Source organism: Dromaius novaehollandiae, chromosome 1, assembly GCF_036370855.1.
Source record: "Dromaius novaehollandiae isolate bDroNov1 chromosome 1, bDroNov1.hap1, whole genome shotgun sequence".
In the NCBI taxonomy this organism is placed as follows: domain Eukaryota; kingdom Metazoa; phylum Chordata; class Aves; order Casuariiformes; family Dromaiidae; genus Dromaius; species Dromaius novaehollandiae.
This window is the reverse complement of record NC_088098.1, coordinates 126,939,508-126,957,814: the sequence shown is the minus strand read 5'-3', so window position 1 is coordinate 126,957,814 and position 18,307 is coordinate 126,939,508. Positions and strand designations below refer to the sequence as shown.

General features: G+C 35.6%; 1 protein-coding gene across 1 annotated transcript in view; it reads right to left on the bottom strand.

Moving 5' to 3' along the window:
* CFAP47 (cilia and flagella associated protein 47) overlaps positions 1 to 18,307 on the bottom strand; it is a 386,437-nt gene that overhangs the window by 117,338 nt on the left and 250,792 nt on the right. Inside the window, exon 52 of the mRNA XM_064505814.1 lies at positions 16,150 to 16,247. Coding sequence (XP_064361884.1) covers positions 16,150 to 16,247 — 98 coding nt within the window. The remainder of the gene's footprint in view (positions 1 to 16,149; positions 16,248 to 18,307) is intronic.

The following is an 18,307-nucleotide window of genomic DNA, read 5'->3' as shown; positions in this document are numbered from 1 at the left end:
TGTGACTGCCAAGCTATCTCTTATGTCTTCAGCTCCACAAGAAGAAATCATTCATGTTGAGATCAAAGTGATATTACAGTAGTTTGTAACACATAGAGGATAAGCCAATGGACTAAGTAATAAGCACCTATCCAGACTTCCATATATTGCAACTTTTGCCCATCTGTTTAAGGTTTCCATTTCAGTATGGATGGATAGAAGGAGTTGTAGAAAAGACTTCAGGTGAATTACAAGAGAAATGTTATGTTAACATAATTAGAAAAAAACCACACCTGGCAAGGAATGTGGGATAAAGACCCTTTCAAAGTCAAATTAATATCTCGAATTCCCATAACTGAGAAAGTAATAATTATGCCCATATCCTACTGAATATTATTCTGCATTTGAAATCAAGGCCACTTTTGTGTCCATATAGACTGAAACTCAATAATTATTCATCTTCCTGATGCCACAGACAGATTTCTTCAGATCCAGCAGTGTCAGAAGAAGAAATTAAAATTACAGGCATTTGTCACCAACCTCTGTACTCAAGCTTGGCCCTTTCAGTGACCAGCTTAGTTAGCCTAAGCCACCATATAATGTAACCTGGCTTATTTTAGCTGAAACAGGTTAGAGAGCACTACCACAAACATATAATGGTAGGGTAACCTTTTCCGTCACCACATCTGAACTAGAAGAAGATATCTGCCATTGCGTTAATGTAACAAAGGACTGAATTCAGCTTCAAATGATTTTACAGGACAATCACTACATCTATTCTGTCAACAGTATTTTTGGAAAGCATGACTCAGCAACTGATAGACTTCCACACATCTCCTATTCATCACTGCCACAGGTCACCTTGCTGTGCAGACACATGTAATATATGAGATGTAGATCAGAAGGCCAATGACGGAAACCGTAGTTTGAATCAGATCAATAGATGCATTTACAATCACTTGTTCTATGGGACTATTTTGAATGACTTCAGTAAATCCAGGCTGCATCTCTCAAAAACAGATTATTATGGTTTTTTTTTCAGAATTTCCTACCTGCTTCACAGACTAGGTCATAGTCATAATGCCAGAACAAAATACCACCTTCTTCAGCGTACTTCAGGCCAGTATCACTCAACAGAAGCACTAAAAAGCACAGCTTTTGTAAGCTGGAAATACTACATTTTAGAAACAGTACGCTCTTAGATAGCAAAGTCAAAAGAGCTGTTAGCGACTACTGCACTTCCAGACAGTCAATAATGCCTCAAGCAAAGACAAGATATAAGCACAGAGGTGTTGGCCCCAAATCAGCCCTCAGAATAGTGACAATCACCATTTTTAACTAGCCTTTCTTTCTGGGAAGTCAAGGAGATGTAATATTTTAGGATGCTTTCAGATTCCTAATAGCTTCTAATATATCAAGCAGATAATCAGGCAGATAATTAACGAAAAACATCTTTTTACAATTATCTCTCTCAGATCAAGACTAAACCTTAACTACAGAGATCTTTGGGAATGGCAGTCAGGTATGTATTTAAATAAATCCTTATCAGTCTCTTATTTACCAAAAAGTGCGCAATTGCCCATGGATTTTGGATGTATATAGAACTACAAAGTACAGTTCCTGAGCTAATTGTATCTACCCGTATAATGCAACAGGAAGTACATAGCTGCAATTTTCTGCTGGCCTCATCAACTTGTTTGCAAGTGCTCTACAAGGTTGCACCCATGCTGTAGATTCATAATTCCAATAGCTTAGAACAGACTTTGGAAGGCTTGGTGAGAGTTCTACATATTCATAATGCAGTCAATGACTGAAACGTAAGAGAATTACTTTTAGAAACTTGTTCTAACAGTATTAATTTAGTTAGCTTATTACATGTTGAAACTGGTATATGCAACAAGGGCATACTGTCCTGGATTGAAAATTCCGTGTGACGAAGCTAGGAAGCGCCCCTTTGCATGAAACTACATATATGACAGAGACTACACCAGGGAGACGCTGAGATATTAGTTGTCTCAGAACTGACCAGCAAAAGGAACTGACAAATACTTTCCATATTCCAGCAGTTCCAAGAAGAGTAACTTGAAGAAATTCTTGGCAAAAATAATATTACAACCACTTATCAGAACCTAATGGTGCTATGGTAGAATAGCAATAATAATTATTACAATACTCTGGCCATCTTTAATGACTCCTGTTACATGTGTGGAAGCAAATATTCTACTATGTGTTTGTACTCCCAGTTGAGGCTGGTATGAGCTAACTGAAAGTACTTCTTTATTTTTTAAAACTATATTCAACTCTGAAAACACTAAATTTTATTGAACCTTTATGACCATACTAATGAGATAATTTGTGTCTCAGCTACTCCATCTACCACCAAGGTGCTCAGTCAGCAGAGGTAAAATATAAATTATTTTGGCTGTCTTGAATCTTGCATCTGCGGTAATTCTCTTATTGTTTAGGCCTAAAAAGAGAGTTTAAAATCATTAAGCAAGAATGTTGCTTTGCAATTTAAAAGATTGACATCATAATCTATCAATGGCATGACACATATAGAGGTAGAGATAATTCTAGAGCAAAACTGAAATTGTCACATTTTCTACTGAGAATAACTTTTTCTCCTGAATTCTCCAAGAATAGAAAGTGATAATGTTTGTGCATATTGATAGGTAAAACACCTCAGATAAAGAAGTCCTCTCCAAAAGTCTAGAATTTTTTTCCTAAATCCATTATTTTTCGGCATATCTCTGCAATTTCAGGAGTCACAGGGTAACTATATTATAATGTGATCAGACTTTTTAAAATGTTCATAACTTTTCTGAAAATGGAAATATCTAGAAATCTGAAGGAATGATTTCTATAGGAATTATCATTTTAGTTCTATAGTCTTAAAATGACTGAAAAGATCACATAATCTTTAAAAAAAGAGAAAATATCCTAATTACCAGTTGTAACTCCAAACGAAGCTAAATCCTTACAGACTGCTCACAGTTTAATATTTTACTTACAAAAACAAATGCTGCATTACTGCGTTCCATGTGTGATATATTAGAGGTTCTCAGAGACTAGATTAGCAATCTGTCCCATACATTCCCTTACATTATCAGAAGAATTTCTCTTAAAAGATAATGCAAGTTTATTATATCACAATTAATGTTTATTAATAATATTGACACCAAAATATATCTTATTAATGACTGATATCACCTACCAGTACTTCTGAAAGAGCTAATATCAGTGCAGTCTGAACCAAGTCACACTCCTGCATTTCTCCAGGTCTCTCTATGCAGTCCAAACAGTTCTGCTGTGGCACAGAATGCTCTGTTTCCCTCTTCATGGGGCAATATGGGAAGGTTGTGGAAAAGAGAATGTCTGTCTGAGAGAACCACAGATTTGCACTTAAGAACATAAAGGCATAGCCCTGTAATTACTGATCTCTCTGTATTCCTGGGTGCTCAGTTTTGGGCACCTGGGAGATCATCTTGCAAGGAAAGGATGAGTAAGACAGTCCCCTGAAGTACACTTTTTTTGATGTATCCATTTATCTGGATAGGAACCATTACTTTCTCCTATGTCTTCTACAGAGTAAAAGCTCTCCTCCTGACATCTCAAGTTTAAAACTTTGGTAAATTTTTAAAAAGTTGTATTTTTGAACTGTTTTATTCATCCTACAGTCATCATCTGCTATGTACGGACCACACAGAACAGACTGTTGCATTTACTTGTTTAGAGGTTGCCAAAAATTAGGAGGTTTGAAAGTTGGAAAGAGCTGTAACCAGCAATGGAAGCACCTTGCTTATTCTTGGATTTGCACTGAAAAGATCTTTCTAAGTGTGCAGATTATGACAGTGATCTTTTAAAACAATCATGACAGAGTGCAGAAGCAGGGCATTAGTGTGCAGCAGTGGCACAAATTTAAGAGCCACCACAAAAGGCAGGAGTGGCAGAAGTCTTTCATCTCAGCAAGAACAGTTTTAACAGGGGGCAGCACGTGTTTGGAGTGATGATACCAACTCTTCTGAGTACTTACATGGCTTTCAGGAAAGAGAGAGGGAGAAGGGGAGAAAGAGAAAGAGAGGCTGAGACAGAGAGAGAGAGGCAGAGAGAGACAGACAGACAGACAGAGACAGAGAGAGAGATCTGACAGCAAATAGTACACAAATCTATTGCCAGACTACCTCTGCACATACATAGAAACCAAACTCAATCCCTTCCAAGCGTATGGTTTTATTAAAACAGAAACTGATAACTCATTGTTCAGAACAGACCTTCCCCTCCAGCTTAGCTCCTACTGTCTGGATCCCTACTGGGAGCTCACATACCTTCTCTCTACACAGCCACTGCTGTTTTTCAGATATATGGATGGGTTAGAAAGTCTCTTGCCTCGGTGAACCAGCAATATACATTTAGACTTTTCTCCATGAAATAGACAACTGTTAGAGGGTGGATCTGTTTGAAGCAGTAACTGTCAGCCTTTTAGACTCTTTACACAACAATTTCAGATTCCACTGACTTGCTGACCTCTGCATACTATCCAAATAAATCCACTGGGATGTTCTGCAATCAAAAGAACTGTTCAGCTTAAAGTCCATTTTTCTAAATAGTCTATCAGCCTGAATTTGTCAACCTGAATTCAACCTCTATATTACTATTCCTTTTTGTGAAATCCACAGTAAACACCAACATAAAATACAGTAACTGAAAAAGATTTTTTTTTTAATTGTAAATTGTTACAGTGCTGTCAATGGCTAAAGATACTTACTCGTTATCAATCGGTAAAAAATAAAAAATACGGGTGCTTTCTCTGCATTTATGACTAGGGACACCTGCAAATGTACAAACTCATAATAATTGGAAGTGTTATTGAATTAATAACTATGAATAAGGAATATTCATGAACAAATTATAATTCAGCTTTTGAAAGCCTCCCACTTTCTCAGATGCTTCCTTTGACTTGTTAAAATTCTTTTAAAGTATCCCTTTTAAATACCAGAGAAATATATAAATGAATAGTTAGTACACACTCACTATAGCTTTTCATGTGAACTGAACAGTGCTTATTCATACTCCACATTTCTCTTCATAAATAACTTTAGCTGGAGTCTGTGCAATAGAAATATGTGTTGCAGGGAACCAATTGCATGACCCTTACATTACTTTTATGCAGCTAGCTCTATACAGCTTCCTGTTTAATAGATGGAAAATCTTCATAGGAACAAAATTATAAAAATAGCTTCTTGCTTTTCACAAGGAAAGCAGTGAGTTCACACTGCTCTGAAAAATCACAGAGGAGAAAAACTGTAGCAGTACTACTAATTTTTCTGGCAAGTCACAAGAAATGGCAGGACAAGCTTAGAGGTTGTGCTTCTGCAAACAAATTATCAGGTTATCACTTTTAAGAGTGTCCAAACACAGTCTGAAAACGTATACTTGAGATATAACCACATTTTTAGAGAAAATCTCATCTCATTGTTGTCTCTGAGGTAAAAAAACCCAGAGTATACACAACCATGTTTTCTCTTGAGCAAAAAGCCTAGTGCAAGTTCTACTGATTAGAAACATAGCCATCACAGAGGTATATCCATGAAACAGATCAAATATTAAGTTTTCCCTTCAATTATGTTGCTTTAATACCTAGTTCACTAAGATTTGTCATCTTTTTTCCAGATACTATCAGTAAGCAAATTAAAAGAAAAGAACTTTCTTTGTGGACTCACACTGTTTAATGGTTGAGCGAAAAAACACTCATGTTGATACGTAAGCTAGAGGGCTAGTAATAGCAGCTATGTATTAAGTGACATAGTCATTTGATTATACAAGGCTATTCTCTTTCTCCATTTAACTGTTATTTTTCATAAATATGACCACTCATCTAACAAAGATGAAACACCTTTCTAATTACTTGGTTTAGGTCTAACCTTGCATTTTTGCTCAACAGTAGTTAGTAGACAGCTCATTTTGTGATCCATATTAGCTCCCTGCTATTATATCATAGAACTGATTAATGTGCTTGGAGGGAAGAGATTAGTGGGTTAGTAGCTACTATATATTTATCAAAGATTTTCATTCACATTCTAATAATTCTAACAATTTATCCTCCTTTTGATAACTACTTATTTTATGGTCTCTGCAAAGATGTTCTGGTTTGATTTATTTGCCAAACTGCTTTTATTTATGGTGATTAATAATTACAACATTCCCAAATTTCTTTTTCTTCCACAAGACATGTTGCCATGGATCTTTTACAGAATATTACTTTTTATGCTACAGACTGTTATGAAAGCATACTCTAAAATCAATCTTAGGGTATGGTTCATAACTTCAGGTTATTCAGTTTTCAAGAACAAGATCCGAGCACCAGCCACATATAACAATATTCTGATTACACTTTATCTTAGGATTTATGAAAAATTAATGCAGCACATCTATGAGGTTTTTTTCTTCAACTGCCATGTTACAGAATTACAAATTGGGGATGATCAGAAGAGATGCCTTAGAAACGTGCTGTGGCTATGAACTACAAGGCTAATGTAAATGCCCCTCTCTTGTGTGTTCCTTCAAATAATTAAATAAAAGAAGTAATTAAGAGTTGATAGGGAAGAGGCATGATCTAGAGAAAATTAATACATCTTTTGTGCAATCTCTTATTGTTGTGGCTCTCTGTAAGAAATTTATGCAATTAAAACAGTCTAACATCTCCCAAACATGGCTTCATCTGTACAGTTCCCAGAGCATGATTCCCAACTATTCAAAGACCTGCCATGAGTTCTGAGGGGAACCATTCCTTGAGACAACATATCTATGGGTAGAAAAACGACACTGAGGTAGCCTGGATGCTACTTCAGATGTACTACTACTACTTCCATCAGAAGGGAAGATCACATCTGGAGCTGGGTGAGAAGAGTCTGAGAAGCAGAGCCAGAAATCAGACCAATGGGAGACCCATATTGCTATCTTTCCTTCCTTCTCAACCTACCCTCTAAAGAAGATTTTAAAAACTTTTAGGAAAGGAAAATGATGTCCCAAGGGTGGCTCCTCCTCATTTAACACATCATGCTAATGTTAATCCAATGATTAGCTGAACTGTTCCTTATGTCACTGTTCAACTCGCATTTTCAGACAACTGATACCAATAACTATGTGCTACTTTTCATTTCCTCTGAGATTTGCAGAACAACCAGCCACTGACAAGTGAACAGGATAACTGTGATCAACAGAAATGTTAGTTCCACATGCTAAATTACAGAACTGTAATGAGGAATGAGACAAAAAAGACAGAGCTGAGTTTTAGAATTCAAAATGAATTTGAAAGCTAGCAGCTACTGATAAACAACAGTCTGTGATATAGCCTGTGCTATCTAGGAGCCACTAATAGAAAAAAAAAACACAGAATGGCAGAAATATAATTTAGAACTATTTTCAAAGTAAAATACACATTAAAAAGTACACTTCTGCACCCTATACCATGTCTACTACTGCATGTTTGTTTACTTTGTCTTTGAGATTCATTAGGCTGCCACAGGCTGGTCTGGATAAGACAAACTGAAATAAGAATACATAAATTCTTTCATGAAATAAAAAAGGAAGAAATTCTTGGCCAGCTGATGATCACAGTGGGTGCTTCCTCTTTTTTCCCCGAACTAGCTTTTAGCTAAGTTATTTTATTTGATTTGACCATCTTTGTCAGGATGAAATGCTTTCTGAAATTTGTGTTTGTAGAGAGGGAGACCAAAACTGAGAAGTCTCCAACATCAATCTTCCTGATGTCATGCAGAACAAAACAGAACTTTGAGGGACTTTTCAAAACAATGGAATAGGTAATGAGGCACAAGGGACATCACGAATCTGAAATTTCCCTACCGGAATTATTTCGAACACAGTACTATGCAATTGGTTCTGCAAGTAGCAAAATCAATATAGTTTTAAATGACTGCAGGGAAATTTAGAAACTTTTGTTCTCTATAGATCAGCAGTGCCAACTCCCAGCACAGGTTCTCAGGCTAGACTGACAGGCTCAGGACACCGACAAGCCACATGTATCTAGAATTTAGACTGACTGCTTTCATTATGACATTTGGCAAAAAATAGAGTTTGAAGCTGGGTAGTGACTGATGAAGTTGTAAGGTAAGGTTGGAGGTGTTCCTTAGAGGCAGCATTAGGACAGACTGTGTTATTCCACTTTCAGCAATACTTGATAATACCCTCCTCTGAAAAATGGGTTTAATTATCTAAGTACTCATACGGGTTCCCCTGTTTACCAAGCTTTAACCAATCAAGAAGGGCAGGAATCCTTCTAGCTAGAAAACATCCTTACAACCTTTCCAGGATTCTATTATACCAGCTGATCTAATTTCTATTAATATACTTGGGGGTTAGAAAATAAACCTGCCTCTGGCTAATCTCCCTCCATTTCAGTGAAGTCCTTCTCATTTCTGGAGTGGTGATGAGTGGATTTCAGAGTGTTCAGGGCCTGGATTAGAAAGGATATCTAAGTAATGAAGCTAAATGGCTCGCAACATGAATCATTGCTACTCCTTATAATCTGGTTGATGTTAGCACTGAATGAATATATTGTCTTGTTTGGCTCAGAGCTGCAGTATATTGTTGTAGTCAAGACATTAGTTATTCATGCAAATCAAAAAATTACCACTACTGTCAGAAGACACAAACTATGCACAGTAGACAGTAAAAGAGGATTTATAATAATCGCTAGGTATAGAAGTAGAAAGATATTTTTCATTGATAAAAGGCTATACAACATATTTAAGTGGTTATCATATATTTCTTAAAAACCAGTTGCTGGATGAAATGCAACAGGATTCTTGGTGAATCGTCATCTATTTAATCAGAGTATATTACAATATAGTTACTTTTGACTAGAGAAACTAGTTCCTCTCCTCAATATTTTGGGTTATTTTGTGGACATTCTCAAGTCTATAATATAAGAAAACAAATCACTCAATGCAAATGCAAGATGCATTTAAACTACATAGTAATCCATTGAAAAAGTCTAGCTTCTTGAAGATTTTGGGTCTAAGCCCATGCCTCTTTGCAGTTCTGTACATGTAACTATTACTGCTATCATGTACAATGTACAAAAATCTGTCTCAGGCAAGTTAGTCAAATTAATTAGTGTTATAAGAATTCAGAGCTGAATTCCTAGTTATTTAGAAGACATAGCCAAAGTGATTAGGACATGGAAGATAAAGAGCATACATAAAGAAAAATTAAACTACCTTTATTCCACAAAACCAAGCAATGAAACCACTGTCTTAGCTAAACCAGATCCTCCTATGTAGTTCAGGATCCCACTCACTGCTTAATCTCACCGTTCTCCTTTTATTAGTAAGAATACAGATAGGAATAAGAGGGGGCTCTGTCTGTAAAGCCTATGACACCATGGTTTACTTCTCCCTTCCATCCTTTGCACTAGGCATTACACATCAGCTGTTGACCTCTAGAATCCTCATTCCCATGCTAGGAAATATTCATATTAATTCTTACAGTTTCCTGCATTTTGAGCAGATAAACTCTATTTTCAACTCCGTGAATGTTCGCCATGCACTCAGTGGGCAGGAAAAAAGTAAGAACTGAGTGAGCTCTGTGCTAGAGGTACCCTACTGTCTTCATCAAAGGAGACGTCATTCTCTTACTCAACAAATTCAATTCTTCTTCTTCTGCTCCAAAAAGAGAAAGATCTCCTATTTTATATAAATATTTTACAATCATATAGCTTCACAATTCAATATCTGCTGCAACACTTCCTAACAGCAATTTCAGGTTATGAGTAACACAGCCTGCTTGACTCTTGAGAGTGGAAAAAATAACAAGGTCTTCCTAATGCCACTTCTAAGAATTCATTTCTTATGGTTGGTATGGTCAGGCATTGGCATCAAGGAAGTATGTCATAGTTTCGTTTTTGATATCGGGGGCTGTTGTGCTATGAATCACTTTAAAAGGTCAATGGGATTTAGCAACTCTTGTTACTTGTCACCTAACATTTTTAAATGTCATTGATAGAAAACTAATCTTTTAATGTCTCATGGGATTTTTTAAAGAAGTATAATTTTTAATCTTAAGATATCGCTCAATTATCTCATCATTGTTTTTACTTATGACAACGGATAAGAAACAGAAAAGGTCAACTAGTGGAACTAAATGTTGAAAGCTTGATTTTGATAGCCACACTTCAAAGCTCATCAGGATAGAGAAGTAGTAGTGTTAGAGAGGAAGCAGTGTTAAAATCCAATCGCTTTTCTACCTTTCCACACTTGGTTGATCAATTTCTCTTTCTTATCAGTTTTGGAGAAATACTACAATAGTAAGATATGAAGCTCCAAGTGGTAATCGTAAATAAGGGTGACTGCCTCACCATACTCTTCATATTGAAAGAGAGAATTCAGAAGGGGTATTACAGAAGTTTATAAAATCATGAAAAGCATGGAGAGAGTGATAGGGATTGATTGTAAATACTTGAAACTCAAAGCCAAAGGAGATTATGGATGCTAAAAGTATACATCAATTTAAGGATGGATAGACCAGGCAGCTCAGGAAAAACCCTGAACTGAAAACCTTTAAAGGCAGTGAAAGTACCATATTATACATACACAGTCCTGCTTTCTCCCTTGTCATCCATTTCTGACCACGACTAGAGACAGGTCATTGAGTTAAACAGAACTTGGTCTGAGCTGCTTTTACTGAACTCTTTATAGGCTGTGCCTGGAATTTTCAGATTGTGTCCAAATTACATCGAAATTCAATCGGCTTTTTTGATGCCAATGTCCCCTAAACCTACTTTGAAAAAAACTGTATGCAAAAAATTTAGAGGGAAAACAACTGAGACCTTACCCTTTTCTGGCCTAGAAGACAAATACTGAGACTGTGATCATTCAGTGTTATTCAGGAATTATGTGAAGGTCTGAACTTAGAAGATTATTTGTCACCTGCTGTCTAGACTTCAGTGATCTGTCTGCCTCCCCAGAAAGCACAAGTGTGGCTTATATGCAAGTACTCTGCTTCATAATATTCCCATTCATTTTAGACTGATTTTAAATGTAATCTGCAATCATGTACTGAACTGTCTAGGTGGGGAAAAAAGGAGCGGGGGGGAGGAGATAAAAATGAGAAATAAACCTGTCTGGAAGATGATCAATTAAAAACTGAAGAAACAGATTTCTTATTTTTTTCCTTGTTTAGAAATACAAGTATGTGGAGTTACTGTGATGAGATTTAAAATCAATATTTGACTCTACAGTGCCACCATGCATTTTTCAAACACTGGAAACACCCTGAGTACTGATGATTTGGGAGAAATGCTGAAAAGTGACAGTGGTTCACTGTCCCCCAAAGTCTGAGTGTAACAGTATTAAATAGTATATTAGCACTAGTTGGAGCAGCACTAGTAATTTTGGTTTCCCATTTTCTTGGTAATAAAAATAAACAAACATATATAAGAAGAAAAAAGATAAATGCACTTCTATTATTCAAACACTGTATTGATCTGTAAGGGATTGTATCGTACTATGCAAGCTGTGGAGTGCACTCTAGTGGCCATATGCATAACAATTATTATGCAAACACATATGCATAACAAAATTAACCATATTTTCAATTTAGAGACAGACATGTTTGCAATCAGAGGAATTATTAGGTTTATACATTAACAAAGTTTTAGAAAAGAAAATACATATATTTCAAAGTTAAAAAGCCACTTCCTTCAATTTATGGGTCAAATTTTGAGGTCTTTACTGAAATATGTATTGATCCATTCCACACAAACCCATACTATTTACTGTGTATGTTGAAAAGTAAGGACTTAAAGATAATTTGAGTCTAAACAAAAGCTGTCATTTTAATCGAACTACATCAGGGACAAGGTGGAAGCCAGATTTACCTTTTACCTGTGGGTAAATCAGTCAGAAAGGTAATTTAGCATATTTTACAGTGTTGCTGCTGCCAGCAAACATGTATAATGTATGTTAAAAGATTAATTATAAGGAATCATTATCTTTGATAATTTGGAATTACCATTCTACCACTCTATTGCAAAATGCATTTTGTAGACAGACATGAAAGACATTTTATTTGTTCCAAAAATTTACCCTTAGCGCAGTTTATTGCCTTTTAATATTTAATAGATTTTAACTGTATGAGAAAAGCCAAAAAAAGAGTATTATTTTCCATATTTGTATTTTCCATTTTTTTCTTTCTTTTTTTTCTTTTTGGCTGTTACTGGAGGGAGGAAGACAAAAGTAGGTTTGCCTTGAAAAGACGGCAAATTTCTTCATACTAAAAATGACATTTTCCTCCAGCTGCAGAATCTCTTTCAAGCCTTCTATTGAAACAAGGATATTTCTTTTATTGATATATACTGATTAAACTCATTGAAAAGAGATTATAGCTTAAAATAATGACTTGCAGTATACACACTTACTTAATGTATTTCTTTCCATTAAATAACCCAAGCAAAATCTGGTTTACTGGCCAAATGCAAGTCTAAATCTTTTCAGAAGTGACAAGCCAAAAGAGTTTAAAAAAAAAACTAGAGCAGCATGTTTCTGATCCATGTAACTATTCCACTTCGACCCTGAATTTTAAGTTGAGAGAAAAAACGAATCCAAATGATAGGCAGCTTATGACATTTCTTATGCATACTATTGTCTCGCCAATGTAAAAGTGCAAATCAGATTATTTTCATTAAAAACCCTGGTCAAACCAAATTATGCCTAAATGTTTCAGATACATTTTTGATCTGCAGATAAATTTTGACACTGAAACATAAATTTTGCACCTCAAGGATGGTAAGACGTAGCATTAACAGTATAAACCAAAGGTAATTGTCACTGTAAAATCCTGTGCTCTTCTGATTCCAGATCATAAATCTAGTCAGCATCCAGGCAGAATTATTACCTATTACAAGAAAGATACCTGAAAAAACATGCCACTCAGCACAGAAAATCCTGAGAGAACTAAAAGGGGTATGTATGTGACACAATGCCTTGTCAAAATGGTAGTTCAGGTTCTGGGGGACAGCGGATGTACAAGTTTGATACTACATTTTTGCTAATTATATCCAGTGAAAGCAGAAGACAGCATCTCCATCCTGTCTCCAAGACCTAAGGGACACTCTACTGAGTGGTGCTGGCACGTAGGCCTACCTGTTTCCTCAGAACCACCTGCACTGTTCAATAGAGAATTTCTTTTGCAATATCAGCTGATGGCTGGCTGCCTCAAGACTTCCACGTTAGTCAGAATATCAACAGAGTTACAAGTTCAATTTGAACCTTAACACACAGAGCTTGCCACCCCTTTTAATACTGCATGAACTATCCTGTCACCTGTAAACCACAGGCATTACATTTCAAATACTCATAAAGTCTGGATCAGACCAAAGCATTTCTGAACTTCAAACAGGAAATGGGAATCTGTAAGCAAAGACTATATTCACCTAAGTCTTGCTAATGTCCAAGGCACCCATGGTGCCCAGGTGACGTAGGTCCAGGTGATCCCATACTGCAGGTTCTTCCAACCTGCCAGCCAGCCTAACCGCACCTGGATTTCCTCCCCATCTGTAATGTGGTAGTCACTGGGGCCACCCCATTAAGACACACAAGACCCCACACCTCCATCCGTTTAGACCTCTGGACTATCAAACTCACCTCTGCTGATGCCAATTTTGGATGTTTCAGAGATGCATGCTACATCTAATCACTTGTGTAAGAGGGGAAAAATACTTCTGGCATGCTGAGTTTGCATTGCATTTGACCGTAAGATGCAAATATATCCACAAATGCAGAATTTCAAGTGTTACTAGCATTTGAAGGAAAATGTTGCAAATCCTGTTCTTTCCACAGGCCAGGAAGGAAGACGACAGATTCCAAGGTCAAAAAGAGATCAAATATATTCATTAAATCTGACTTACTGATGGAGCAGATGTATTAGGTGTTTATGTCTTTTAAAAATTTATGAGCTTTTGAAGCTTTACAATACTCTGTTTAAAGTCTGCTGTTTTCATCAGAAAGATCTTTCAATGTTTTATCGTTGTCATTGCTAGGACACTCCATGCAAGATTCGATACTTGTCTGATTTAAATTTTTGGCCATTAGCTCTTGATGCATGTTGGTCAGCAAAACTGAGAGACCACCACTATATTTTAGTGAATGACCAAGCTGCTTTTCAACTTTTTCTCTGGCAAACTAAGTTCATAGAGATCCTTAACAATCATATGACAAGGTCTGCTTTTTCAGCCCCTCCATGCTTTTTTATGGATTTCCTTTGATTTTCTTCCAGTATTTAAATACAGCTCTCATACTATGAAAACTAGATCTGTGGATGACATCCTAATAGCAGTACCACCAATATAATTTGCTTTCTGCTTATATTTGATGATTCTATAGCATCCAAGGACTGTATCAGCCCCTTTTGTCAGTGTCACACTGACAGCCTCCAGTGAGGCATTAACTAGGATAATCCCTGCCACTTACATTAGAGACAAAAAGCTCTCCCCATGAACTACCTGGCATATAACCAGTTGATTCAGGTCACTCTGGAACAGTAACCAGGTGTATTATTTATTAGTCAACAATCTTGGTGTCTCTGCAACATTCATCAATAAAAACGTGTTTTGCAACATTTTCCAAAAAGACCTGAAGAGAGGCAGTACCTCCTCTGTACCTTCTTCCTCTACCTCAGAAGGGAATTCTCACCATTTAAGTCAAGAATTTCAGTGCCCCGTACATTGTAAAATACAGTGGATGTTACTATGAGCATTTTTCTGCAAGTTTCTATACTGAATTATAGGCAGAATTAAAATGCACCTAGACAATTTATTATACAATAGGAGTCAATAATATACTTTAAATCTAGCTTTTTCTTTCACTCCACATTATTTTCTTCTAATCAGAAAATGATCCAAGATGAGGCATTATCCTGTAGGACAAAAAACTACATTATCCTTTCTAAGGTCTCAAATTACAGACTCTTTTATTCCAGCTTTTGTGTTTACTAGCACCGGATACCTTCCTACTTCTTCCTCTACCACTCTGCTCACCCTTTCTCAAGATTTTGAAAACATCATTATCTGTTTCTGAGCATTACAGAAGTTCACACTCAGGATGCTGCTTGAAGAAAAAGCAACAAACCCAAAACTGATATATGAATACTGATACTTTAAATATTTACAAACTGCTTACTGGTTTGGATTTTTTTCCCCACATAAACACATGCTAAGTAGCAAAAATCAGGAGACTCTTTAACTTTCCCAGTATTCGTTACTGGAAGAGGTAGTTCCCATAGTACTTATATCAGATATTTTTCTACAAAAATTTTCCTGCAGAAAAATAGTATACCAGTCACTGCTACTCATAGAACATGCTGCCAGCATCTACTACAGAAGTCAGTATTTCTTAGTTGTTTACAATTCATGCAGAAAGCAGGTCTTCTAGGTGATAAAACAAATATCAATTTAAAGAAGTTAAGAAAAACATTAGCTCTGAAAATAAAAATGTTAAAAAAATAATTCAATGACAAATACAAATATTTAGAAGCTAAAACCAGTATCAATTAAGCAAAAATGCTAAATGGAGTTACTCTGTACATTTAAGTGCTTTAAAACATACAGCTTATTTAATGCAATGTAATATTTTTTTCTAAAATGACTATCAATTATATTTTTGAGATTCAAAGTATGCATTTATTTACTAATGCAAATATGATTAATTACATTCTGATGATTAAAGAAAATCTAAATGACAATAATAATTTGGCATACATAAGGAAGGAGGGTACCAAAACAGATTTATTCTGTTGTGGACAGTACATAAGCTGCTTGAAGTTTTTACAGAATTTAACCTTATCTGAGCTCCAAAATTAGAAGCAAATTTCAGAAGAATAAAAGTAAGATAATGAAAAAAGCAGTGAATGAAAATGTAATTATTCAAATAGCATAAAGAAACCAGTTTTCTTTAAGCATTCATTTTAGTTCATATCACTGAGTTTAAATGAGGTCTTAGCAAGTATTGAGGTTTATTACGCAAAAAGTGATTGTGTATAGTCAGGTAATAAAACTGATTAATCCTGCGTGATAGCAGCAAGACCAACAATAAAAAATTACATTTCTTTTTCTTATTAATGCACTAGAACAAAATTAAACATTTGGAGTAATCTTACCAGAGCTCTGCATTTCACATTTATCTTTCTTTCAGGTGGTGCAGGTATGCTGTTAATCTTTAAGGAAAACCACACTTTGCAACCTGAAGAACTTCCCCCTATGTTAAAGAGAATAAAATGTTCTACAAATCATCTCATGAGGCAATCAATCCTAGCTGCATTCAAATCAATGATAAATTTTTACTTCTACCAGAATGGCCACTCACTGTTCATACTGAAACAAAGCAAATCATGAACTACTTTAATTGCTTTCAACAGACTGCATTACCTAATCCTTTCTTGTTTGGTTTCAAAATAGTAACAAAATCAATATATAAACAACTTAAATGGAAATAGCATTTTGGCAAATTTATTTTCCCAGAATATAACATTATTTCAGAATTCTAAATATTACTGATTCATAGCTGTTTTCCCTCAAGAAAGAGAACACTAAAAACCATTCAAAATCAAATTTTTTATTAGAAGTTTATCTACCATAGATGCAAAAGTACAAATTAATAATTAAACAGACTAGGATATTTAGTTACATAAAATCCAGTTTCATACATATGTTTGAACATATATTGATTTATACTGCAATGCAATTTTGCATCAGGTTTTCAGATGAGATGTCCTGACTTCTAAATATTGAGATTTGTATTAAAGAAATTGAGAATGCTACAAGAAGCTACATACGTACATCAAGACAGTGCAGCATCTACATTATCTTATTAAATCAGATTCACTGCATATCTTATCCCAAGCTCCTTTGTTATCCAGGACTAGTAAAACCTTTTCCAGAAAAAGACACAATAAACTCTAGAATCCCACTTCTAGTTACAGGATAGCTTGACCACAGATCTTGAGGATTTGATTCTCTTCAGTATTTCATATTATCTAGTCCGGAAGGAGATAAGTGAGTGCATAAGTGGGTACCACCATTAACCACAGGAAGCATAGCCAAGTAGAATTTTGAGCTGGAGGCAGACCAGTCTCCACATCAGACTAACAGTATTTTATAATTTTAGATAATATCAAGCAAAATTAAATCCAAATTAGTTCATCTAATCCAACATTTGTTATATCACAGAACTTAAACTCTGTCCAGTTAAACAGAATTGTTGTTACACAGATTCAGTCAAGCAATGTGTGTTTTGCTAAAGCATATCTTCCAGAGAGACTTCAAGTTTTGATTTGGAGATATCTGCCATTAGTTTGTTCTAGTGTCTAATTACCAGCATTAGAAGACACTTATATATGAGTCTAATTCCTAATCTTCCAGCAGAAAGCTCTTGTTATATCTCTCTCTGATAGATTTAAGAGATCTTAAGAATCTAGCATTTTTCTGTATTTAGACAATACTCATGAATGTTAATCAAATTAACTCTTCAGTTTTCTTCAGATAAGCTAAGGAGATTAAGCCCAAAGTTCCTCACCATAAGGCCTGTTCTCCACAACACAAATATTTTCTGTGGTTATTTCTGCAGCCTCTCTAAATATAAAAGGTTGTTCAGCATCTTTTAAAAATGCATACACAAGAACTGCTTGCAAAATTCAAGTTTGCCAGTATATTGGATGAGATGAAAATAACCTCCATACTCCTACTCACACATCCCTGAATTATACACCGGAGAGCTACATTAGCAGTTCTGTTATACTATGGCATTGGTCTTGGGAGCTCCTACCATTTTTCTCTTCTGCTATGTCCCCAGCTCTTCCTAGAGCAACTGTTTTCCTTGTTGCAGTTTGTCATTCTGCATATATGACTATTTCTAAACCCTGTTTCCAATTAAACTGTGCCTGACTGGCTTTAATTACACTATAGCTCTTTAAATCTTCTTTGAATAAATTTTGTATTAACTTGTCCTTTTTTTTGTTTAGAATATTTGATATCCATACAATTTACTGTTTTTGAATACTGACAGAATATCATAGTCTTCCAGTCCCTGGAATATCTTCAGTATTTCAAGATCTATAAAAATTAACATCAGTGAGCCAAAGGCATCTTCAAATCTCCCTTTAAGGATTCTGGCAAGCAAGTGACCCTGAGTTCATCCATTTAAAAAAAAAGCAATAAAATAGTATACAGAAGCGAGATGACTTATCATGCAAGAAGAGAGGATCTTCTTATACCAGAACAGAACCAGTCATCTGGAACTTAAAATTAAAGTTTTCAAAT